At 40.8% G+C, this 24,745-nt stretch overlaps 2 protein-coding genes across 15 annotated transcripts in view; both read right to left on the bottom strand.

The window, feature by feature from the left end:
* Positions 1–821: 821 nt before the first annotated feature.
* slc2a2 (solute carrier family 2 member 2) lies at positions 822–7,680 on the bottom strand. Its single transcript, XM_072365118.1, has 12 exons — positions 7,571–7,680; positions 7,170–7,265; positions 6,357–6,562; positions 6,114–6,238; positions 5,879–5,994; positions 5,627–5,789; positions 4,785–4,891; positions 3,869–3,949; positions 3,629–3,733; positions 2,318–2,419; positions 1,858–2,061; positions 822–1,715 (listed from the first exon to the last, which is right to left on the bottom strand). Exons 1-12 carry the CDS (start codon positions 7,586–7,588, stop codon positions 1,524–1,526), a joined length of 1,515 nt encoding a protein of 504 aa, XP_072221219.1. The 5' UTR covers positions 7,589–7,680; the 3' UTR covers positions 822–1,523.
* Positions 7,681–8,160: 480 nt separating this feature from the next.
* tnika (TRAF2 and NCK interacting kinase a) overlaps positions 8,161–24,745 on the bottom strand; it is a 60,237-nt gene continuing 43,652 nt past the window's right edge. For 4 of the 14 annotated variants that reach the window (XM_072364984.1, XM_072364977.1, XM_072364981.1 and 1 more), the window contains 19 exons: positions 23,141–23,305; positions 22,439–22,702; positions 21,440–21,546; positions 21,085–21,200; positions 20,417–20,514; positions 20,238–20,261; positions 19,267–19,335; positions 18,469–18,575; positions 18,195–18,297; positions 17,839–17,988; positions 17,625–17,724; positions 17,314–17,484; positions 17,087–17,230; positions 16,718–16,852; positions 16,303–16,403; positions 15,973–16,122; positions 13,295–13,454; positions 12,147–12,286; positions 8,161–11,260 (listed from right to left, as the gene is read on the bottom strand). In XM_072364984.1, coding sequence (XP_072221085.1) covers positions 11,177–11,260; positions 12,147–12,286; positions 13,295–13,454; positions 15,973–16,122; positions 16,303–16,403; positions 16,718–16,852; positions 17,087–17,230; positions 17,314–17,484; positions 17,625–17,724; positions 17,839–17,988; positions 18,195–18,297; positions 18,469–18,575; positions 19,267–19,335; positions 20,238–20,261; positions 20,417–20,514; positions 21,085–21,200; positions 21,440–21,546; positions 22,439–22,702; positions 23,141–23,305 — 2,388 coding nt within the window. In that variant the 3' untranslated portion in view covers positions 8,161–11,176. Of the gene's footprint in view, positions 11,261–12,146; positions 12,287–12,415; positions 12,504–13,294; positions 13,455–13,475; positions 14,377–15,972; positions 16,123–16,302; positions 16,404–16,717; positions 16,853–17,086; positions 17,231–17,313; positions 17,485–17,624; positions 17,725–17,838; positions 17,989–18,194; positions 18,298–18,468; positions 18,576–19,266; positions 19,336–20,237; positions 20,262–20,416; positions 20,515–21,084; positions 21,201–21,439; positions 21,547–22,438; positions 22,703–23,140; positions 23,306–24,745 lie in introns of those variants that run through there. The other 10 variants (XM_072364985.1, XM_072364982.1, XM_072364974.1 and 7 more) reach the window with 6 other exon arrangements.

Consider the following 24,745-nt stretch of genomic DNA (forward strand, 5'->3'; position numbering starts at 1 on the left):
AGTGTGTTTACTTTCACCTGTTGTACAATCACTCAAGCAGAATTTATAGGGAGAGATGAAACAATCTGAGCTTTCCATCTTGCGCGAGCCGTAACACTGTATACTGCTCATTAAATTGGGTTAAGACAGCAACATAAATTTCCACATGGTTTTATAGCAGATCTTTCAATCCGTGCCGAACAAACAGAACAAGCATGAATTTCTTGGAGACATTAAAAAGGAAGGTTTATTTTCATCCACAAAGTCCAGTTTTTCATTCGAGATATACATCAGAGCACACAAACGAGGTTTTTATACGCCACATTCTCCCTCGAGCTTGTAATGACAAATAAAACTTCTTTTTTTTTTTTTTGGCTGCTGTATAAAAGAAATGGCGCCTTTGGGTAAATACATTCATATGGTGGCTTGAGAATAATTTCCTTTGACGTCAGTCAAACTGTAATATTCATCCATCTGCTCACGCAGGTTCTGATTTTGTTAATCATTTGGGTTTGACTAGTTTTTATTCCCACCCCCCCCCCACACACACACACACACACACACACACACACACAAAAAAAAAATCTTTTGCCTCACCCATAATTTCACAACCACGACAACTTCTTGTCAATCACTGTAAAATGAAACATGCATATGAATCAACGTGTTACTTTAAACTCACTCCACCCAAAAGCCTTTCAAACAGTGTGTGAATGGGGGTTTCACGTTTCCTCATTGCGTTTCTGTGTGCCACATATTTGACCACAATTATGCTCTGACATGTGCGTGTCTCAAGGTCACGCTCAGTCATAAATGCCATGTGAACAAAGAGTCGACAAAACTTCCTCCCTTTAGCATATAATTGTGAAGACAGGATTGTAGTGTCAAACATTTACACATATACGTCATTCTGCACAGTTAAAGTAAAACACTTAATGGAAGTAACAGTTAACACAAAACATTTCCGATGAAAAGGGACAACAAAAAAAAAAGTACTTCCACAGACAAATAATATCCAGATGTGGGAACCAAATTTTGAGTGTATAGTGGAATATTTAGTTGTTTGTCTTGTTTCAGCAAAAAATAAACACTCATTGCTCATTATTTCCGCAGTTACAGTGTCCGCTTTTATCATTATTATCATTCTAAAACTTAACCATGGAGGAATCAACCTGTGCGAGTATTTGCTCTTCTATTACCTCCGTTTTACAGTCGACACCCTGAGAGTTAAACATTCAGAACATAGCAAAATAGGGAAAAAAAATGCTATAAAGCTCAGAAGGTCTGAAGTGAACTGCAAAGTCGGGTCACAAGTTACAGTCAACAACAAATGTAACCTCTCTCAAACAAATAGCACTTATGTGGTTTGTTTTTAGCATAACACTTTGATTACAGCTCACAATACTGAGGGAAAAAAATGGTGATATATTGATTTCATGTAAACTTTGCTCCACACAGAACTGATGTTGTCGGTCAAAAGTGTAATCTTTTCCTCTCCTAAGCTTGCTTTGTCATAAATTAATAATACGCGGAAAACTGCTGTTTTAAGCATCTGTGGACGTTTTAAGCTGCTCTAGTTCAGTATTGTCTTTTGGGATCTGACGTTTCTTCTGGAAGACCGCAGCGATCTCCTCAAAGGTTTTGCCCTTGGTCTCAGGGACCCGGAGGTAAATAAACACAGTGAAGCAGAGGAGCAGCACAGCAAACAGGAGGAATACGTAACAATCCAACAGCTCCTGATGAGAAATATGAACACAGAAGTAACAATCAGTAATGACAGTTTGTTTTCAGTCAGACAAATTCAAAGACACGTCAGCCCATACAAGAGAGCAAGCGTTGCACGAGCTTACTGTACAAATGTGCGGTCCTGCTCCCTACCTGTATGTATGGAAAGGTCATGCCTATGATGAAGTTACTGGTCCAGTTACAGCAGCCTGCGAGGGCGATGGCAGCAGGCCGAGGTCCCTGGCTGAACAGTTCAGCCACTATGAACCATGGAATGGGACCAGGGCCAATCTCAAAGAAACTCACAAACATGAAAATCGCTGACATGCTAACGTAGCTCATCCACGAGTAGTCATTCTGGAGGGAAAAAGACAGCTGTTAGAGAGGAGCATACAAAGGCGTCTCAGAGTGACTTTAGGTGATAGTTACGTCAACTGAGCAAACAAAAGTGTTGAGTGGGCCTGAACTGTTCGTGCATTTTATGCAGTCTATCTCATGTTTGCAAAAAAAATACTGAAATCAAACCTAAATCAAAATTAAATTTGTGTCAGTGTCTTAATATAAGGAAACCGTGGCAGCTCAGGCCGAAGCTCTGACACCTGACTGAACACACCTGGAATTTGAGGCCCACTGTCATGGCAATAGCACAGCAGCACATCCCTCCCAGACCAACCAAAGTCAGAATGCGCCTACCAGCCTTATCCACCAGTGCAACCTGGAACACACAGTACACTATTCATCTTACATACTTACATATACCGCCGCTGGTTAAAGAAAAAAAAACAAAAAAACACAGAAATTACTTTAAAATATTTTGACATCATAATTCATACCTCAAAATGATTAAAGAACATTGTTGTAATGAATGGCTTTTTTTTTTTAGCTCAAGTAGAGGAAAAATTTATGCAACAACCTGGTATTTGTTATTTTTCCAAAATGAGTACCTGCAAAAGTCCAAATAAACAAGTAAGTCTGCATTTAAAAGAGGGTGCCAGCCGACCTTATCCAGCTGTTGCACTTGGCTGACTGAAAGAAAACGCGAGAACTATCAGTGGAAAGAATGCAAAGGAAATAAAACTCTTTCAGTAAGGTGGTAAAATATGTTGGGCGCTCCCAGTCTGCCATGTCTGGAATTTGGAGCGCGTACAAGCAAAACGGGAAGGTTGCAGAGAGGGACGCATACAGGTCAAACAAGGAAGACGTCAAAGTGCCTGACAAAAAAAAATTAAATTAAATTAAAAATACAACGTGCAAAAGAAATAAAAAACAAGTGCGCACAAACGGGAGACAATATTTGTGACAGAACTGTAAGAAACCGGCTGAAGGAAATGGGATTTCCAAAGTTAGAGTTGGCTAAAGAGAAGCTGCCACGGACTGTGGATGACTGGATAGATGTGATATTGGAACTTTTGTTTGGTGCAACGAAACGTATAAAGATGACTGCCTGAAGAAAACAAGCAGTTATAGATGACAGAGGGCTGCAGGTCAGGTAAAGCACCAGGGGAGATGGCTGTCATTGGGCACTTTTCTCATGTTTGGAAGTAATGAAGTCATTTTTAATGATGGTAATGCTTCTTGCCACACAGCAAAGTATGTTAAACCTTTTCTTCCGGAAAGACAAATCAGCTCAATGACATGAGTAATGAGTAATGAAGGCAAACAGCCTGGATCTCAATCTCCTTGAAAATCTATGGTGGAAATTGAAAAAAAACAACAAAAAAAATTTTTTTGATTATTTTTTTTGGCTCACAATCCCATATCTTTTCCTCTACTGTGTCTAAAAAAATGCCATTAGATGCAACATTTGTATTCATCTTGTTATTTTTGGGAAGTTGTAGACAGAACAACAGAACATGACTATGCCAGCGCATGTTCCGGGTTCGTGCCCATATATGTGTGCGTGTATTCTTGTGTGGCCGCTCACCGACACCATAGTGAAGACTGTGTTGATCACCCCGACTCCTATAGTGGCGTAGACTGGCTGCGCGACACCAGCTTGTGTAAAGATAGCTGTAGAATAATAAAAGATCTTGGAGAGAAAGCGTAGGTGAAGAATATCCAGAATTACAAAGTAGAATTTAAATGCGTTTGCTTGATCAATAACAGTGGGAGGCATTTCACCACTGTAGGCTACAGCAAAGTAAAGTAAAGTTTTGCCACTTACTGCATTAATGCCAGACAGCTGCTGGGAAAGGTGCATCATGAGGGCAACAAAAAGCTGTTGCCTATACACAGAGGAGAAAATCTTGGAGAGGATACAAGAGAGTAAAATATTGTCAAACAGTTGTCTGCAACATGTCTGACATGTGCACTTTTGTTTAACTTATTGTGATGGTTTAGGCAGGCAAAGACCCTGATGCTGAACATAACACGGGTGGAAATCAATGTTTAATTCCAGAGGGAGATAGTCAGTGTAGCAAAGGTGACGAGCAGATAAGCACTTGCAGATAAAAGTGTATACAGGCATAAAATGTCAATGGAATTTAACAAAAAAAAAAAAAACATGGTAACACACAAGAACTTAAACTGCAGACACAAAATTAATGGAAGCGAAAAAAACGATCTGGCAGTGAACAATGAACAAAATGGAGTGCTTGTAATGAGTGAGAGGCGATTAGCTGAGCACAGCTGAAGAAAAATGAAATAGCTGAACACAAATGTAGAGGAAAAGAAATGGGGGAAGCAATTGTAATGTGTGTGTGGGATGTGTGTGTGCATTTCACAATTAAACAGGACATTTAATTGCATCTGACCCAAGGTAAGTATATGGCAGAGAATAATGGAATAAAACATGACATTTAAAGAATACTTACAATCTAATTTGTTAATTAGAATGTTGAAATTATGTAGCTGTTTTTAACAAGGTCTGATATTCATTTGGGAGATTACCTTGGTGAGATGGGTTTATCTGTATCCTTTTTATAATTAATTGTGTAATAGAGCGCTTTTGTTAATAAATTAATAATATTTTGCGTTCAAGAGGTTATTATCTCACCCATTCAACCAAGGACTTATTTCATGCATCGCCAGTTAGTGCTTTAGTTAGTGTTATGACTCTTGTTCAAGGTATGGAGGCCTACCAAAGAACGAATAGAGATCCTTGGCTCTTTGTCTGCCTCGTCTTTTTCTCTTTTCATTTCTTCCAGATCAGGAGTTGGATCATACGCTCCCTTTAGACGAAGCAGACCTGCAACAGAATGCAAAGTGAATACAGGCATGAGCAAAAAGCCGTATAAATGTCTCACGTGTAATGACTGCATTTTCTCATCCTTTACAAAGTAAAAGCAGTTCTTCCATAATGATTTTGCTCCATTTTTTCACTTTACTAAAGTACTTAAAAAACTACTGTTGCAAAAACTATTGCCCCCAAAGAAAAAAAAAAAAAACTCTAATGAAACCGTAAACCGAGCCTTGAAATAGGCTGGGCCACACCTTTTTCCTCATTCAGTGCCTGATGGTTCATGAATATGCTGATCTTGCCCCTCTTACATCACAAATGACAGTGGCCCTCCCTGTCTCTGCTATTCCAGTGTTCTTCTAATATTGGGATCATTCAGCCAAAGAAAGCAATTCTTAAGGTGAGGGAGCTAAATTACACGTGGTTGCATGCAACAAGAAATATCAGAATGGAGGCAGTACTCTATGAGTTTAAAGCACAAATCCTCCCCCATTGCACTGGGGGATTGATTTTGCTTAATTAATCCCCATCTTATGTTCGTAAGATTAAAACTTGATTTTTAGTGGAAGGAGACTTTAAAACAATATTTTTGGAAAACTTTTTAAGCTTTGTGTGCAGGAAGTCCTATGACCTGTACCAGCCAACGTTGGCTAAAAAGAAGGTAGTCAAGGTAGTCCTTGAGAGGGGCTTGAAGCAAATTTTATTACCCTTTTCCATTTACTCCAAAATGTGTTTAGTTCTTACTTTTTCGAGCCTCTTCCTCCTTGCCTTGCAGGATGTAAAGATACCGTGGGCTCTCAGGGCAAAAAGGCAGCAGAAGAGTTTGTAATACTGCAGGAGCTCCAGAGAGACCAAGCAATAAGGGCCACATTTCATCATTACCAAGTACAAAGTCCAAGCCAATTACCTACATCGAAAGACAGATGCTTTAGGTGACATGCTACACGTGCTTACAAGTAAAGACGCTGCTTTGTACGCAATATGGGTGTGACTCACTTGGCTCAGTAGGATGCCAATAACAATAGCCAACTGGTGTAAAGTTCCCAAAGCCCCTCTGTACGCCTTGGGTGCAATCTCTCCGATGTACATAGGCACTAACCCAGACGTCAACCCTGAAATACATAGCAAGAGCCAACACATCAAAAAAAGTTCCATCATATGAAGGGAATCATTTATTTCTTTCAAATATCCATTGCAGTTTTCAATGTGAAGTTGATAGCCTTGAACGTACCACAGTAGAAGCCCATAATAGCTCGACCTGAGATGATCATAATGTGTGGCTTCCACATCTGGCACAGACCCATCAACAGTCCAGCTACTACCGCAAGAACATTGACCATTAACATGCCCTTCACCCTGCAAAATAGGAAGAGGGATGCTTGATAACAGCATTCGTACCATGGAATTAATCCACACTAATTCTGTCACACATGTTTTCCATGGTGTGAATATTATTTCATCCACGCTGTTTTACCTCCCTTTCAGGTCTCCCACAAATCCCACCAGAAAGGAGGATACCATGCCACCAATGGAGAAGATTGCCACTGACAGTGACCAGTACATGACCACAGTAGAGTGGGTTCCTGCATCTGAAAGGTCTGTTTCCACTGTGTCGTTATCTGATAGAGCAGATCTTTCTGACCACACACCCAAGGACAGGGCATAATGTTTCTGAATGACCTGGGACACAGAACGAAGCCTGGGATTCAATTATACGCAACTTTGTCAGATAAAACCAAAACATAGCATAGTGTTTGTCAGTGGAAGGGCGAACCTTCTATTACACCATGACTCTTTCTCCTAAACAGAGAGGCCAAAATAGAAGCATTCTTTGAGCATTTGGCAGCTTGAATGTCTGGACTTGCCACAAACCTAACCATCAGTAACGACATGTAATAAAAATAAATGATTAAGGAAAGCAGATGAGAACGCCTCACATGACAGAAAAGCAAAGGGGTCTCAACGGTAGCACATAAGCATCAAAGTGAGATAAAGTCTCTGAAAGTCCAATCAATATCAATATCAATATAACTCAAAATAAAATGCATGTAACAGATGAATGTTACATTTATATCAAATCAGAGGTCGTGCAGAATATTTTGTTAATAAAGACTAGACAAGTTCTTGGATGGCTGTACAGAAAGACTTGAGAGAAAAAGTAAGTCTGCTCCTTGATCTCTCAGTGTACTTTGCTACCTAAAGTGCAGCAGAAAATACACATTTTTTCCATTATTTTGATGGCTCACTGAGGATGCAAAACTCTGTATTATAGTAGAGGGCTCAGTACCTTCTGGGGGGCATTAATGACTCCAAGGCTATATCCAAACTGTAGGGACCCCAGAGCTGCTGTGAACACAGCCACAGCCAGTGTACCTGTTAGTTGCTGCAGAAAATAAAATGAAAACATACTTTGTCAATCTCAAAGGGAGATTATAATGTTGCAGTATATTTTTCTCTTAAAAAAAACAAAAAAAACAAACAAAAGTTTATTCAGGACAAACTTTAGTTTGCACAGACACACCAGCAAGCACATGAGTGCAGTTACTCAAAAGTTCTTATAGAAATATTGACAAAAACGTACTTAATATTCATTCTTACCCATTTGCATGTATTGCTTACATGATCTAGAATTAGACGGCTCAATATTCAATAATTTATGAAAAACATGGGAGGAATATCGTGCTTTACCTTTCCTGTTTCCATCATGGGTCCAGAGTGTAAGCCTGGAGGTTGGTAATGATCAATGAGAGCAACATGCCTGATCACACAGTGTCCACTCTCTAATCGACCAAAACACGCATGCAAACACGCACATGAATACACACACACACACACACCTTCAGTGCATGAAGACCTTTTACACCCTTTAAAAAAAAAAAAAGAAAAAAAGCAGAGGGCTAATTATGATCAATACACAAACACACAACTCTGGTCTGAGGATCCTGTCTGTATGTTTTCTGTTAAGAAATTATGGACCATGATATTTACTACATGCTGCAAACCGCATGATGGCGCTCAAAGCTGGTTTTTTTTGGTTATCGATATACTCACATTCTCGCCATTTCTCTTTTCACCCCTTTGTTCTGTACTAATACTTGCTATTAATCTTTCTCGTCTCTTTTACAAACAAGAAACACGCACACATGCACGCTCGCATGCACGCCCACGAGCTTGCTGTTAATGATAAACTTGTGGGGTGGACAAAGTCTGAGGGTCGAGGCTGATACTAATGTGCCCAGTTGCAAAAATCCCTTTTAAACAGACACACACAAACTTCAGTAATGCTAGTTTCATTTATTTCTCTCTTACAGCATCTCTTTTTACAAAACAGATAAATCCCAAAACAGGACATTAGTAATGCTCTTTCAAAATAAAGAAAACACAAATTAAACAGAATAAAGAATACAGTGTATCGTCTTTGAAAGGAGAGACCTCAGCATTTTCCAAATGGAAGAGTGAGTGCCAAGATGGACAAATACAGTAATAATGCCCCATTCCCACTTGATCAGTAAACATACACTCAGACGCATGCATGCAAACCCAGGGAAGACAGTGGTTTCTTCATCTCTTTATTGCTAAAATATTAGCCTGTTTGGATCAAGGAATCAAACGTAAGGCTGCACAGAAACAGCTACTGTATGGATGTGTAAAAAACAAACAAATACAAATCCTTGAAAACTGAACAGAAATACAAAAAAATAATTGAAAAGATTGAACTTGAGTCAGACTAAAAAGGATCACTGAATAATTGCTGAATTTGTCAATATCATGCATCACTTTTCACTTCTTAACCAATATAGGGGGTTATTCAGAAGAATGGCTGCCGTTTTTCAGACTTCTCTGAGTGTATTCAGTTGTAAAACCAGCTGATTGTGAAGTTGATACGTTATTTCATGGTGTCATAAGCCAAGATTGTCAAAACTGTTTGCAAGATTTAAAAGCAGCAACACAGATTAAGTTTCTTGGTGTTTAATTTAAACAACTCTCCAATTCCAGTTCATATCTGAGGAAAGAAACAGTTTCTTTAAGCACTACGACGTCAAAGTGCTTGCCTTGATCAGATATTTTTGTATTATTGCATATCATCCAAAAGTGATTATCTTCCCCATGAGTTCCCTTCATCCAAAGTAAAACCAAAGGCTTGAAACTCTGCAACTGAGCCCGTTTTGGAGTAACTTCACTCTCAGACATGATTTATATCAGTGAATCTGATCTGGCGCAGTAGATCCATAATCTGCAGTACAGTGCTCTTCCAAGTAGAAAAGCCTGGAAAAACTGGTCCAGCTACACTCTATTTGAAAATGAATTCCCTATGTGCTCATGATCTGTACAAAGTAATTGGAAGGAAACGGCAGGGGGGTTTAATCACAGCAAATTCAGTTGCTCCTTTCAAAGAACAAATTAAGTCTTGAGATTATTATTGTGCATCTGCATTAGAGGAGAAGAACAATTTCAGCAATGTGTTAAAGTTAGATAATAACACACACAGACCCCAACACATCTCTGTTATGTAGCCACAGATGTAAAGAAGAACAAAGAAACGCAAATAAACACCAGTTATAAAGTGAGCAATCATCTTTTGGCCTCCATTTAAGTTTTGCTTACATCATGCTAGGCACTGTACAAACAGTTAGGAGCCAAACATCAAAAGAACCAAATATGGAGGAGCTTGATTGAAAAGGACACCACCGTTTAATTTTTTTTTTTTAACAATGAGTGCTTCCACATGCGCACTGTATTTGGGATGAAAGCTCAGATCCTGTTGAGGTCAATTCAGGATGAGCAGTTTATATGCCTCTTCATTATTTCCTGTGGTACCCCTCCATGTTTGTGTCTGTGAACAGCCAAAACACTGCTGTGTTGAAAAAAACAGAAACATACCCCAAAAACCAACCACTTATATTGCCTGTTTAAATTGCATGGTGTTCACAAACACCAACTCATAAACTTCATCCTAAGAAGATAATATAATAACTCTGCATGTAAACAAACTCAACGTGGCTTTGTTCACATTAGGTAAAAGTTCACACAAAGATTTAATTACTTGACTGTTGCAGGACATTGATTTCATTGATTTCAATGTCCTGCTTTGATCCATACTTGAGTTGAATGGGACCCATTTCAAATCAAGTCAAACACACGCACCCACACACACACACACACACACACGTGTGCACACACGCACGCTAACATTCACTCCTGATTTCAGAGACAAGGATGTGCTGTACATTTGAAATGTCAGACTGACTGACTCCAAACTGTTCCATGGAAAAAGAACAGAAATGAACAGAGATGAACAAAATGATGCTCATATTGTTCATTTCATTTTACAGTATATCTGATGCAGCACCTTCAGAGTTTAAAGAAGTAAGAGTGAGGAGACGGAACGGTGATGGTGTGGGAGGAATGACAGGAGGAGGAAAAAGGAGGGAAGACAACAGGATGGACCAGTGGTTTCATTTTAAAGGGACAAAGACGTCATACTTGCATATTGTTACAACACACTCGACAGCAGAGTGTGTTACCGCATCTCTATCAGCGAAATGCGATCGAACAGTGAATAACAATTCGGTTTAGTCGGAGCGCTAAAAGATGGCACGGGGAGGATGTGGAGGATGAGGGAAGCAACAAAGAGGAAGAGAAAAATCAATCCGGCTGTCTGCTTTCATCAATGACACTCAGACTAGATTTGTCATTTTGCAGCTGTCCTCCCAGCACTGTCTCATTCAGAAATAGATTTAGATTTAGATGAAATTCTATTCATACTCTGCTCCTCCAGCCTGGGAGGTGTAGCTCCCAGGAAATATGCTCACACATGGCAGATAGGGAGGACGTGAAAAGGGAGGATGAAAGAAGACTGGAAATGTGATGACTAGACCTACCAGCGAGAGAGGAAGGAGTTGAGGCTTAAGAAGAAGGGACGAGAGGAGAGAAAGGAAGGTAAAAAAGGAAGGTGTAAAGTGGATCACTACAGTTGTTCAACACTTGAGTGAACTGGTCCATTCCGTAAAAAGGGGGGTGACAGAAGAAAAAAAGTCACAAAGAAAGAGAGAATAGGAGAATATTAGTGGCACCAGTTTGCCAGTCAGTTGAGTAACAATGGCTTCTGCATGACCCGACATAATCTATGATAACTTGTCTCTCCATATCTGTTTTCTACTTCATATTAGTTTCTCCAGTGTTACAAGAGTCTTTCGGTCAATCGTGTTCACTTGTGAGAATGTGCGGTGGGCCGAAAGGGAAGCTGTCTGGCTGGCCGATGGGAGAGTGAGGCGGAGCAAACGAGGAGACACATCACCAGTTCATCATAGAGTTTCTGTTGAGTGTCATGAAGAAAACTTGGCTGCTACCTCCCGAACGCACAGATGCAAAGAATACCTGGAGGAAAGAACAGAAAAAAGAATGAACACACGGACAAACGCGTATTCACAGTGTTCGAGAAAGGTTATTTTGGTGTATCGTGACTCGAGTAAGTAAAAAAAATATCAGTATCATGCTGGATTACATTAATACATTAATATGTGCCTGTTTGGTGTCTTCTTTTTGTTTTAACACAGTCTATACAAACCTAATTTCCAAGAAAAGTTGGTAACAACAAAAAAATGAAACCTGAACATTTACTCAACATTCATTTTTCATCGTCTTGACCGACTTTGTTGTATTTAGAAAATATGAAGCAACACACTCAGAAAGAGTTGGGAGAGAGGTGGAGAGACTAATTTGGTGAATAAGTCATGTTAGAGTTCCAATACAACATCTTTCAACATTTCAGCGTCTATAGCGATAAATATTATCAACAGATCCAGTGACTCTGGGAAATCTGCTTTCACAGCCTGTATGCACACCCTAAAAAATACAAGATCAAGTCAATTTTTTTCACTCTGTGCCAATGAAGGTCTTGGTCTTGATTTCAAGACATTAGACTAAATGTCTTGATTTCTTTGAACCCGTGTCTGTTAAATAAAGGTCCGAAAGAGAAATCTAGCATTTAGCTTTTGTTACATTTAACAAAATGTCCCAACTTGTCTGGGTTTGTAGGTAAGTCCAGTCTTCCCAGACATATTTCATTGCTACTTACTATCTGATAAAGTAGCATATTACTGTTTATCTATGCCATCCGCGCTAAGATATTTGCAATTCAAACCAAACTTCTCGCGAGGAATCAACTCTTCAAAAGTCTGCGTGAAGTCATCACTGTTACGGTTACACAAAAAATAAGAGTGGCTGAGAAAAAGGGAGCATGCTTAGTGTCACAGTGTGTTACCTTATCGTTCCGCTCACACAGGAATTTGAGTCTCTGGGCTCTCTTGTGCATGAAGACTCCATCCAGGTGACCTGTCTCCACAGAGCGGATCTCTATAGCTTTCTCACCCCAGCCCATGATCTGATTTGAGTGGATATAGGCTGAAAGAAAAACAAAAGAATGCAGACTTTTGGCAAAGTATGAAGCAAACTGAAAGAAATATATATAATCTTTCTTTTAAAATATTTAGTTCATCGTGAATTTTATCGTTAGGGAGATTATAGCAGTACCAAGTTATGGAATGAAACTTGGATTTTCATTTTGTTCCACACTACACAGATGTCAGTTGTTCGGGCTGCTGCTCAGCTTCCCTTGAAACTAAAGATTCAAAGGACATTTGAAGTAAAGTTTGCAAAGTTAAGTTTTTCAGAGATCGCATTTTGAATAAATCAGTAAGCAAAAACAATGGATTAAATAAACCATGTTTGTGCAGGGTGTAGGCTCTGGAAGAACGGCCACTTGTTTACAGATGCAATCCCCCTGTCTGCCACAAGAGGGCAGTAAAATCCAATAAATTAATATGATGTTTTATAAAAGGTATGTATAGCAGCTCTGCCTACCCTTTTACTTGCTCCTTCTCTCTTCCCACGCTTGTTACATCTATTATTGATAATTCATACACTGTAAATCGTTAACCCTTACTCCTTACAACCTCTGTATTGGTTCTGCTAGCAGCTCTGGAGGCCTTCCAGTTGAAGCTGATGTTATAAGCTGAATTCTGAATGCCATTAAACCCTAATTGAACCCTATTAGCACAGCTCTGAGAGACTTCACAACACTTTTGATCTACAGTATGCAGCAACACAAACACAGGGGCTGAAACTAATTTCATCATACACTGTTGCAGTTAAGTTTGATGCCTAAAATGGTTTTTCTTATCTTTTTTTTTGTTGTACGGCTTCCTCTTGCAATTCAGCGGCATGCCTGGTAGATCGAGTACTGATTCTGACTTTCTGGTTGTCTGTCTCTTTTTTGTGAATGACTGGTGTGAGCTGGGATAGAGCCCCACAGCAGAATAAAGCGGATATAGCTGATGGATGATTTCAGTGTTGATATAATCCATTTAAATCCACTTGATACATTTCTATACAAGCATGTGTAAGGCATACCAACAGAGGTAGGCATCTCTCCCCACTGTAGCACCACGTCCTTGGTGATTCGACCATAGGTGTTGACGTAGACACCCTCATCCTCATAACACAGCAGCATTTCCATTCCATCAGTCTTAGGCAGCACCACGATGGCATGGGGTGTGACCTGGCTCTGGATCTGATACGGACACACACACGCAAACATTTCAGGCACTCGAATTAAATCTATCAGATTTAACCATAATCTCCTTTAGATTAAAATATTATAAAGGTCTCATCATTAGAACTTTAATGCAGCTGAATTCGGTTGGCTCTTCTGTGTTCTATAATCTGCAGAGAGCTGCCAAACATCAGAGGAATCAGTGTACGAAAAGGAAACTTTGCTGCTTGAAAGAGCATCTTCATAGCATTTTTGTCAGATAATGCAAATAACATCAAAAGCGGTGGGTGCGACAAGGCACACTTTAACAAGGTTAAATCTCTACACATACAAAGAATGTTAACTAGGTCCCGCAGGTTAACATGAGGCATGACCTGAGACTACAGTTCAGCAGTACGACAAGCAGCGAACAAACTCATCTTATCCCACGAAAACACACATTTTACACAAGAGCTCAAAATGCAAATTTGAACAGGCTTATTGCCACACACTTCTGCTTACTCTGCCAACATTAAGAAAGTATTTGCATACACATATCAAACTGTGGCGATGTTTTGGTTTAAGATGAGTACAGTTTTTAGATTACTGTAAGGCCTTGAAAACACCTGACAGTTATTCATCTAGTAGAAATGCAATTTAACGGAGAATAATGCAAGTCATTCAAACAAGCGTGCGGTATATGTGTGCTCTCATTTTTCATTTGTCTTTGCTGGCAGTGAACACAGATTTTGAGAGCCTTGTGATATCTGCTGTGGGAAAGACAAATTTATTCACACACGCAACTATTTCTGGCCAAGTTATGTGTTAATATCTACCCTAGTGAACTGTAATGCATGTAGACCCGTGTAATGCTGTTGTGCAGCCTATGGGGGTTTCACTAAAACATCTATTGATCTAGTCTATATGGATGGCAGCACGTCACCTTCGTTTGTTTGCCACACTGGAGGAGATTTGGGCGGGGAGGGAGAGAGAAGAGGCATGGATGAATGATGGAAACAGCAAAAACAACCACAGTGATCAAGAGCATTAATTCATAATACATTGCAAAGGTTTGCTCGTTTCTTTGTATAGTTAAGCAAGTAAAAGATCTGTTGATCTCCAAAAGGTGAATGGTGAAATGTTCTTTACAACATGTTGAGCGTTGAGATTTGTGTATATCTTTGTTTTGAAGAGTTTTACATTCAGAATGGGGGAAAAAATCAAATAAATAAAAGAACACAAGGCAAAGGCTTGGGTAACACATCATTTTCTATCTCTCAGATAACCGTCACAAATGTCTCAGACCCGATTAGCTTGTTTGGGCAATATTACAGTCGAAATAATTGTAGGGAACTGCCTGACAAGCTTCCTAAAAAGTCAAGAGGCTCAATTAGTAACAATGGGCTCCTAAAAGAAGCTGCCTCGCAGCCTGAAATCAATAAAAATAATTGATGCTGGCTCTGACCAGGGGAACATTTCACTGGTAGATGGAAGATCAGATTAATTTAGATTGCAGAAAATTCTGAAAGCTAACATCAAAGGGGGTGAAATAAGATAAAGACAAAGAGAAGGTTGCCTCTACATCAGGGTAATGATCCTTAAAAAAAAAACCCACAACAGACAGCCTCAAGAGGCACAGAATGAGTACTTGGCATTACCATATGTAATCAGAAATCTTTCGATGGACTTCAAAAGAGCAGCGAATGCAAGACTGCTAAAGAATCTCAAAGAACTCTTCTGGAAGGTAGATGGGGCAAAAATGTTACAGATGGAAAATGAAAAGATGTTCTGCTTTACACCTTTTGGAAATCTGTTAATCTTTTACTCGCTTGAATATTCACGGTAATAGAAAAGTGCTGTTCTGTACATTATCGAGTTGAATGCATGGTACACACAGCTGTTCGCACCTGCTTTCTGCTTTCTTATCCTATTCATCTGTAAAACATTGATCTAAATCAAGACTATAACTGAACTGTTGGATCACCAGGAAAAAAAATAATCCAGGAAAAAAGTCTGACACTCAAACACAAACTTCATGACTGAAGAGTGATGGAATGATAAGACTTACTGACTGTGTCTGTCTGCATTGTACAAGAGCAACTCGCTGATTTGTTAGTGATAATGCTCTTTGGACTTTATTACCATGGAAAACCTGGCAGAGGAACCTCGTTCTTCATGTTCCGTAATTAGATCTCTTCAACATAGTGTCTCTGTGTGTGTGTTCTGTTTTCTTAACATGGGTGGTCCAAGCCCCAGGCACCACATTTAAAAAGCTAAAAATAAAGAAAACTGAATTTGCCAAAATTAATGCCGACGTCAATTCTTCACGGCAGTAAACCAGTCAAAGGGGGCATTTCTACATTCCAGTCCACATGAGACTGCATGCAATCGAGGTGACCTTGATAGCATCTGATAATGTAGCAGGCCGTGAAGGAATGAAAAGATTACAAATGGACTTCAATGCTTCATATACAGATTTGGATTCAAATGAACAAGAACTCAAAGGGAACAAGGGAAAAAAGAAAAAAAGACACGAAAAACACAGCCACGCGCTTACATGTGAGGGGATGTAGATGTCGTAAGGATTGCCTGAGTCCACATCGATGACATGGAACCCCACGCTGGAGCCATAGATGACCTTTAACCTCTGACCTTCCTCCACCGTCAGGTCAACCAGCTGGGGACGGTGCTGCAACTCAGTGAATGACTGAAAGTCAAGACAGGGGAGGGAGAGTTAAGACAAGAGCGTGGAGCTCAGAGATACTGCAGTCATTTCACGAAAATCTTGTTATGTGTATAAAAAGAGACTAAACGTTCATGCTGTGCACGTTTATTTGAGAGTTGGGAATACGGTGCTGACAGTAAGTGCATGTCTCTACTTCTGTACCTTAAAGGCCATGAACTTGTGGTAGGGTTTGGGCGCCCAGGCATAGATTTCCACAGAGTTCTTTAGTGCAATCACCAGGAACTTAATCCTCTCATATTTAACTGGAAACACGACAAAGACAAAACAAATGAAAAATGCCACTCTTTGTTGTCTTCAGACTCTTAAACAACCTGAAGATTATCATATCATAATAACTGCATTTTTGCGTTTCATGTCTCCACATTTGGATCGTGTTACTGCACTTCCCCTGCAGGACTTAATCTAAAGCAAGATGACAGATGCCAAATGCCAGCTGAGACATTGATACAGCTTTACAAAGATATGACGTGGCAAAGAAAAAATGCTTTGTCATTATCAGTCAACAAATTTACAGACCATTGTTATACTAGTACATTTATCCTTTTGTGATTCTTACCAACTTTATAATGCACACAGCCCTCTAGCTCCCCGACCGTTATCCAGCCCTGCTTCTTCTCAACTTCTGGGTCGTTATGTAATATTCTGTTCCTCAGCCAGGACAAATAGTAGACACGCAACTTGTTCTTTTTGCCTGAAAGAGGTCAAACAAACAGACATTAAGAAATATGGTTTACCGCAGTAAAAGGGGTAAATCCCCGTTTAAACTAAAAATGTATTTCACAATAAACAGTGACTGTGATGGACTTTGATGGCTATGACTTCTCTTTGAAGAAAGAGTGCTTCTCCATTCTTTAACTAGAATGAGCAGCGACATGTTTTCAGATATGATCATGTACAGTGCATAAACAAAGAACGTCAAACCAACCCGATATGGTGACTAGCACATTGAGGCCCTCCAGCACATCCATCTGTAGGAAGCGCCGCCTGGTAATGAGGTTGTAGACTTTTCCCTGTCCACTTCGGTCAAGCAGCATTAAACCATTTTCTGTCCCCACCAGCAGGTTCACACCTAAACACACACATGCGGTTAAGAGTCAGAGGGACAGAGAAACAACTTGGGCATTGTTGGGGATCAACGGCGTTCCTTCCTACCCCAGAGCGCAGCACACAAAATCTCGGAGTTGAAGCGTTTCTTGTATTTGCGGATCTCCGGTGTGTCACTGTGGGGTCTGATGTTTGTGGGGTTGACATTCACCACCGAGATCTTTCTGGCTTCGTTTAGTCGGGCCTGCTCCTGCCTCAGCAGCTCATTGGCAAACATGGCTGACGTGGCACAGAAAGATTTTTGAAAAAAAAAGCATTAGGATGACTACAGATTCAAAACTAACACTAATGCAGCTATGTTTTTGTTTCGAACAGAGACAACTGTGACACCCTATTTGCACCCTACGTCACGCTGTTACCTGCTGCCGAGTTCTCATCGTCGTTTTCACTTGGAGAGGTTTGATAGACCCGTGGATCAACAAATGGAGTGAATGATGATTTGGACCCGCCCACACCAAACTGCAAACAACACACAACAGTGATTGTTCAGCAGTAGCCTCCATGCAGCAGCAACACACATTATTTCCAGGGATCAGCGCGTAATATCAGGTGTCGGTGCGTGCCGTGTCTGACCTCAGCCATGTCGCTCAGCTCCTGCAGGGCTGTGGTGGGTGTGGCTGTGGGAGAGTTGCTCTGTTGCACCAGGTCAGGGAGGTTACCATGGTTACTGTGATTGCCAAACCCATTACTTTCAGTGTGACCACCTCTCCTCCTCTCCTCTGCCTGAGAAAAAGAGTACAATATATGTCAACAACAAGGGAGCTCAAGTGAGGACAGTTGACAGTAGAGAGGATACATTAGCAATGAAGAAGGGGATAAAGTCTAGTCAAATCATCATTCTATCTCCTTTTACTCTTCTTTCTGAACTCGTGTAGCCTGTGTGTGTGTAAGCTTGAGTCTGAGTGTGTACGTGTGTTCACATTCATCACCTCTCTCATCACAAGAGTCCCGTCCTTGGAGCTATTATAGGCATCTCCCAGAGCGTCCTCTTCCAGCCCTCCATACGACTCTCCACTGCTCTGCACCGCTGGCCTGCGGCACACACACTCGATCATTTACTGACAAATTCTATACAGACACATTTCTGGCGGGATGCATATCCCACACACATGTACGTCTTCGAATAAATTAAAAGTGACAGGTCAGACTTCATAAAAACAGAAGAAAAAAAAGGGAAAAATGCAAGCAGAGGAGACAACTCACATGATGCGAGGGATGTCACTAACGGCAACAGTCCCATCATGCCCCACCGTCTCCCCGTCCTCATCGCTGCTCTCGGACTCTTCACTCGATGACGAGTAGTCTGTAACCTTTATCAGAGCAACAAGCAAAATCAAAAATCAACTTTTAAAAAAAAAAAAAGAGGAGACCCTCTTTAAAGATAAACAGTTTTTCAAAACAAGATATTTCTTGCAACGTTCTCGTCTTCCATGAATGCAACAAACACATCATAATGTGCCAGCAAAGGGAGCGGAAAAATAAGACTGAATGTGACCAAGAGACACTCTACAGGGTGACCGTTTAAGGCCCTACTTAAAATAATGTCATAATAACGTTTATCAAAATTTGCAAATAAAATATCTCAAATTAAAAAATTCCCCTCAGATTAAGTAGTGAGATGGGGATTCTGCTGCAGTTCACTGGAGCAGCGTCCACATGTTTTATGTTCTGGTATTTCGACCTAAAATTAATTCATGTCACCTTATCTTTCCCCTTCCTTCAAATATTACAAAGAAAATGTCTTTTTTCCTTTGTTGAGTTCTCACCCTCAGACATTTTCATATCATAAACTGTATGTCTGAAGTTCCAGTTAAATAAAATCTGATGTTCACACTTGATTTCTTACCTCACCAAATAATTCCTCTTTATGGTCTCAAACATTTGAGTTTCGGTGGCTATGGTAATCTTTTACGCAAAGTATCTGTGGTCTGAATGTGGCTATTGCAGTTTCAAGCAAATATATCAGACTCGGCATTAACTTTAGAACAAACATCACTGCACCTTGACTGGAGGTCTGCTACCTTCCTCTACCCTCAATTCTCTGAGTTCCTTGGCCAGTGCACTTAAATCCTATCAGAAGGGATAGAGGAGGGGAGAGGAAAAGTCTTTAAGTTCATCAGTTCTGTATCATTAGTCCTGAGACCTGAGGGGAAAGAGACCGAATCACATACAAAGGCAAAAGGAGAGCAAAGAGGATCAAAGAGTAGGAAATGCCATCAGCAGCAAGACAAGAGACAAACTAATGTGTTGCCTCACACACTAACATCTGAGCCTGTAAACATTACTGACATGGAATAAGAGTGCTGATTGGGAGCATTGATTTCAACTATGACTTTGAAGAGGAGTTTTTGTCGTAAGGATTGATGACAATCAGCACTTTTATTCACTCACAAGCAAATGTTAAGTCATAAGAAGAGAGAAAGACAGAATTTAAGACTGATATACAACTGCAGGGTAGCATTACTCTGACCCTATTTAACAGTCATCCACATGCCAACTTGCCCATGGTTCCTCCCCTCCCCTCCCTTTCCTCCCCATCACCCCCCAGCCGATGGATCAGACCAAATCATGCAGGCAGGGGGGAAAGGGACCGTCACACACGACGGTGGGCTTACCAGCTCCTCCTGACCAGTAACCATGACAACAAAGAAACAGGAAAAGAGATTCTATGAGACTGTTCAGGTGCTTGGCTGTTCACCTCACACACACATTTCCACACGCACGCAAACACAACATGCATGGAACTTGCTCAAGCACACGCGCACTCTGTCGGGCATGTGTGTCAAAGCACACATGCACTGCTATTGCCACGGCACCCTAGTTTTTCCAGAGTTGAACGGGAAAAAATAAATAAATAATCAACTTCTTGTGAGAGAAACAAACTCCACCATGCCAGGAGAAGAAGAGGGGCTCTGAGGATCGAGGCAAAGGAGAACCAGGATAAAAAAAAAGGGGGCTCGATTGTCACTAACCTCATCTATGGCTTTCTTATAGCTCTGAAGGATTGAAGGAAAATAGAGAGGCAGAGAAAGAAAGAGAGAGTAGGTGAATTGTAGAGAAAAAAAAAAGAGGAGGAGGCCTGCTAAAGATTCCCAGAGAGGAGATCGCTTTGATAGGGAGTCCATCTGTGTGTGTCTGTGTTAAAACTCACTGCAGGTCTGCTGGGTCTGGCTGATTCACGACCTTCCTCTTGTTTGAGTTTAACCTCCTGATTGGGTCCTGGAGGGGATCTTTCCTGCTTGGTTTGGCCTATAAAAAAAAAAGAAAATACATGAAAATCAGATATCAGTTCACAAATGACAATTAAAAGCTACTTCCTCAACCTGTAACAATTCTATCAGTCACTCAGTTAGAAAATGTCGTTATCTGCTTTCAACATGATTACAAAATAAAACACCCACCAAACATCTAGGAAAATTAATCTGCCCTTCAACATCCCCTCTATGCCATATGTGTCAGAGATATTTCCATGCATATCTTAGCTATCCCTCTGGCCTGTTGGTTGACACATCCCCCTATCTCCCTCTCTCATTTCCTCTTCTATATCTCTCCGGAGGCTGAGTGCAACAGGGCACATCTGACAGGTTGATCAGAGCAGAACTGAAACTGACAATATCCTGCTGAAAGTCTCGGTGGCCACGTGAGTTTGGATCTCTATCTGGATTTGCACAAACTCGTGCACAAACACCAGCTTTTAACTGAACACAAGCAAGCAAACATAGATGTTTCCCATTTCAGGAGTGTATGCATCTATTAGTGTTAAGAGTGAGGCTCGTGTGCTAAAGAGTTTCTAAGTGAGATTCCTTTTTCTGTTTGTACCTCTCCTCTCGGCTGAGCCTCCCTGAGATGAAGGGGAGGAGGAGGATGATGAGTTGGAGGAGGTTCTTTGCAGCATGGCGTCCAGAGAGAGCTCAGAGCGCCGCAGGTCTGGATTACTGAAACAGGATGAAAACATTTTCACTTCCTTTGTTGTATACAGTACTTTACAACATCAAAGGGAAATAGTTCCAAAAATAGAGACTGCACAATATGGTGGGACTTCAATGAATAGCACTCAACAGTGTTAAAGATAAAATGTTTGTATCTCTTTCTTTTTGAGACACACCAAGTAATAACACCCGAGAACTAATCTTGATAAGGGAAAGGACACTAGTTTAGTACTTTGGTTTTTTACCTGGCCCGTATGAGCTGAGAACCTGTACGAGGGCCCAGACCCACACCGCCATTAGGGGAATTCTTCCTGACCAAGGCTGGAGAGATGGATGTAGTCCTCTGGGGGACCTGGACATTCACCAACACACGCAGAAAAAAGTAGAGGCAAGTTGTTACAACTCAGCTGCTTCCACTGGAGAGGAATTGACCTTCTTTTTTAATCTGGTAATCCATAAGAACATTAAACCATCAGCGTGATGCTCAACAAAGTAGGAAATTCAGTGGGATCTTAGATAAAAACAGTCAGTATTCAACTAATGCACAACTTGGCTGGTTCTAGACCTTCGAACCACTTTACTCCTTAAATTAGATGAGCTCTTACTTAGCTCAAGTATTTTGTTCAGATAACACGAATTCTGGTTCATTGGAGCTGATAAAAAAAAAAAATGTTGTCCCACGTCAAGAAGACTTTGCTGCATTCGGTTCGTGGTGTGAAAATGACTCACCACACAATTTCATAATAAAAGATAATGTGATTTTAGCATGATTTCAAAAGCTAAACCACTAATGAGTCAATTTATCTTCCCACAGTCCAGAGCAAACGAATCCAATTGCAGGCTTGGGTTGTAATATATATCTGTGATATGCTAATTTCATACTTCAGTGGTCGTGAATATGCCCTGCTTATTTGACAACGCCCTTTTCTTTGCAATGATTTAGACACTGGTTCAGTATGTTGGCAAGGTAACAGGTCAGTGCCAAACTCAGACAGATATTGGGACTTGTAATGATTGGTAAAATAAAATAAATAAATCAAATGCCCTCCTCCCAGAGTGGAAATATGATCAGACTGGAGCTATAAACAGTGTGATGGGTTGACAGTTCTCTTTGATATCAAGGTACGATACAACACGAGGCCCAGAAAAGTCCCACAAGGTAAAATTATAATCAAACTACACAGTATGTTTGTAAAATAAATCATCAGCGAGTCTGCTTTTAAAATCTGATTGTGATGATCAACCTTTGGTGGGATATCCTCTTCTCTCAACCAAGCCGTCCTGTCTCGATCTTTGTCCCTATCCCGATCTCGCTCCTCCCTGCCAGTGATGCGCTGTGGGGGTCCCTGGGTGTCAGAGGTGGGGTCTGAGTTCTGACGGGGCATCTCGGGCCTTGGTGAGGCCACCCCAACGCCGTCGCTCATAGCCGAGCCCGTCTGGTCCTGCAGAGACTGGGAGCCGGACATGGAGCTGGAGTGCGTCTTCACAGGAACCAGGTGAGCCATCTGCTGGAGGGAAAGGACAGAGGAGGAGGGAAGAGGATGGGAGAAAGTGGACAGATATAAGAGGCGTTCCATGTGTTCCATACAGTTCGTAGAGAAAACAGCAGTTAAGAGGTGCGTGAGAACAGAAAAAAAAAAAAAAAAGATTGAGACGGAAAAAAAGAAGGTATAAACGCCAGAATATAGGCATTCAATGTAAATTGAATGGAAATGGAGATTTGTAGGATGAGAGATTAAAATGAAAATAAACAATAACACAGGAGGGAGGGAGACAAAAATGACACAAATACAGACAGAGTGATAAGAAAGTCTGAACTTTGAAAGAATGGGAGCAAGCAAGGAGCCAAGAGGTGCGTCTTTATTTGTTTGGGTATTCAAGTCTCTTAGAAACAGTCTAAACATCCACATCATTCCTTTTGCTCACACATACCCAGTCACACACACCTGTGGTTCGATGGAGCGGTGGATGGGTGGGGTGCGGGCAGGCTGCATGCCTCCGCTGCTGAAGGACTCTGAGCGGGGAGGGAGGGAGGGGTCGGAGATGCGGTTGGACACTTTGTGCTGCAGCGCTGGGGAACTCTGTCTGTTCAGCTTAGATCGCTCCTCCACCTGAGACAGGTCACATACCACTGTCACTCACAGCACGGCACACGGCACAACCAATCACCATGCCTCACCCACAAAAGTACCCACAGTCGCCCCCCCATGCAGTTTCCGCAAGCCACGAGACGATCTGAAATCCCCTCAGTTCTGTATGCCAACAACCAGAAAGTGGAATAAAAGTGATGACAATTGCAAAAATAATTCCTGAGTCTTTCTTCACATCATGTCAGATTTCTCAGTTATTAATTACATAACATGACCTGAAGGAAGCAATGAAAGTCTTGTTTTCATAACTCTAGTCATGACTTGTCTTAACCGACTCTTGATTTGAACAAAGTTCAATCACATCCAAACTTCATGAAAAAACCCTCGTCAAAACATGTTTACTATCTAAACTGACAGGTTTAGGGTGTCAACTTCGCAGATACCAGCGTGGTTTTGGGTTCAACACCATCTGCCCTGCCCATCTAATTGTGGTTGAGTGTCTTTATGTCCCACATACAGCTGAGAAGTAAAAGTGTCTGATGGCTGCAGGAAAAGAACACAAATGATCCCTAATCTCCTTTAGTATGCATCACAATCAAAGGAATAATTGATTGATTGATTCGTTTCTTCAAGTGCCGCATGCACACATTTTGAAACATTTTCCATTACTCAAGTTCGTGAGAGTTTCAGCATCCATTTCCACAGAACTGTAGGAGTTCTTGTGTGTGTCATTTCATGGGTGCTTTCATCTGTGTGAAAAACAGAGAGCTTCTCTTGGCAGTGTAATCTGATTAGAAGATTATCTGCTGTGCAGTAAGAGAACGCTGCAAGGAACACACCCAGTATCACACTCTACTGCTCTAACAAAAGAAAACAGACTGTCAACAGTCAACAGACTGGTGGGTTAACCTACTTGGCTCAGCAGGACATGGTTTCAGTCCCACCCACATAAATATAGACTCACTTCAGTAGGAAAGTCAACTGTTTAAATTCCAAAGTTTTATGTAACAGGGCATCAATCCAGTCCTTACCAGGTCATAGAAAGGTAAATGCAACCTCAGATGAATAACACATGATGTAATAGAGAATGTGAAAAACAAAGTAAACCCCATGGTTCAATAGTTTGTAGGATCACCTTCAGCAGTAAAAACCTGAATCAATCATTTTCTGTTTGAGGTTATCAGTCTCTCATTTTGTTTTAGAATTTCAGTGCACACTTTTTTTTTAGGCAATTGTTTATGCACAGCTGTCTTAAGGTCCCACCAAAACATTTAAATCAGGTTGAGCTCTGGACTTTGAACGGGACGTTTTAAAATTGTGATATATGTATATATATTTTTTTCAGCCATTCCGTTTTGGATTTCTTGCCGTGTTTTGGATCATTGTCCTGTTGATGACCCAATTTCATCCAAGTATTAGCTGTTGGACATATGGCCTTGCATGTGACTCTAGAATATTTTG

This window comes from Leuresthes tenuis, unplaced genomic scaffold (genome assembly GCF_036924035.1).
Source record: "Leuresthes tenuis unplaced genomic scaffold, fLeuTen1.0.hap1 SCAF_15, whole genome shotgun sequence".
NCBI lineage: Eukaryota > Metazoa > Chordata > Actinopteri > Atheriniformes > Atherinopsidae > Leuresthes > Leuresthes tenuis.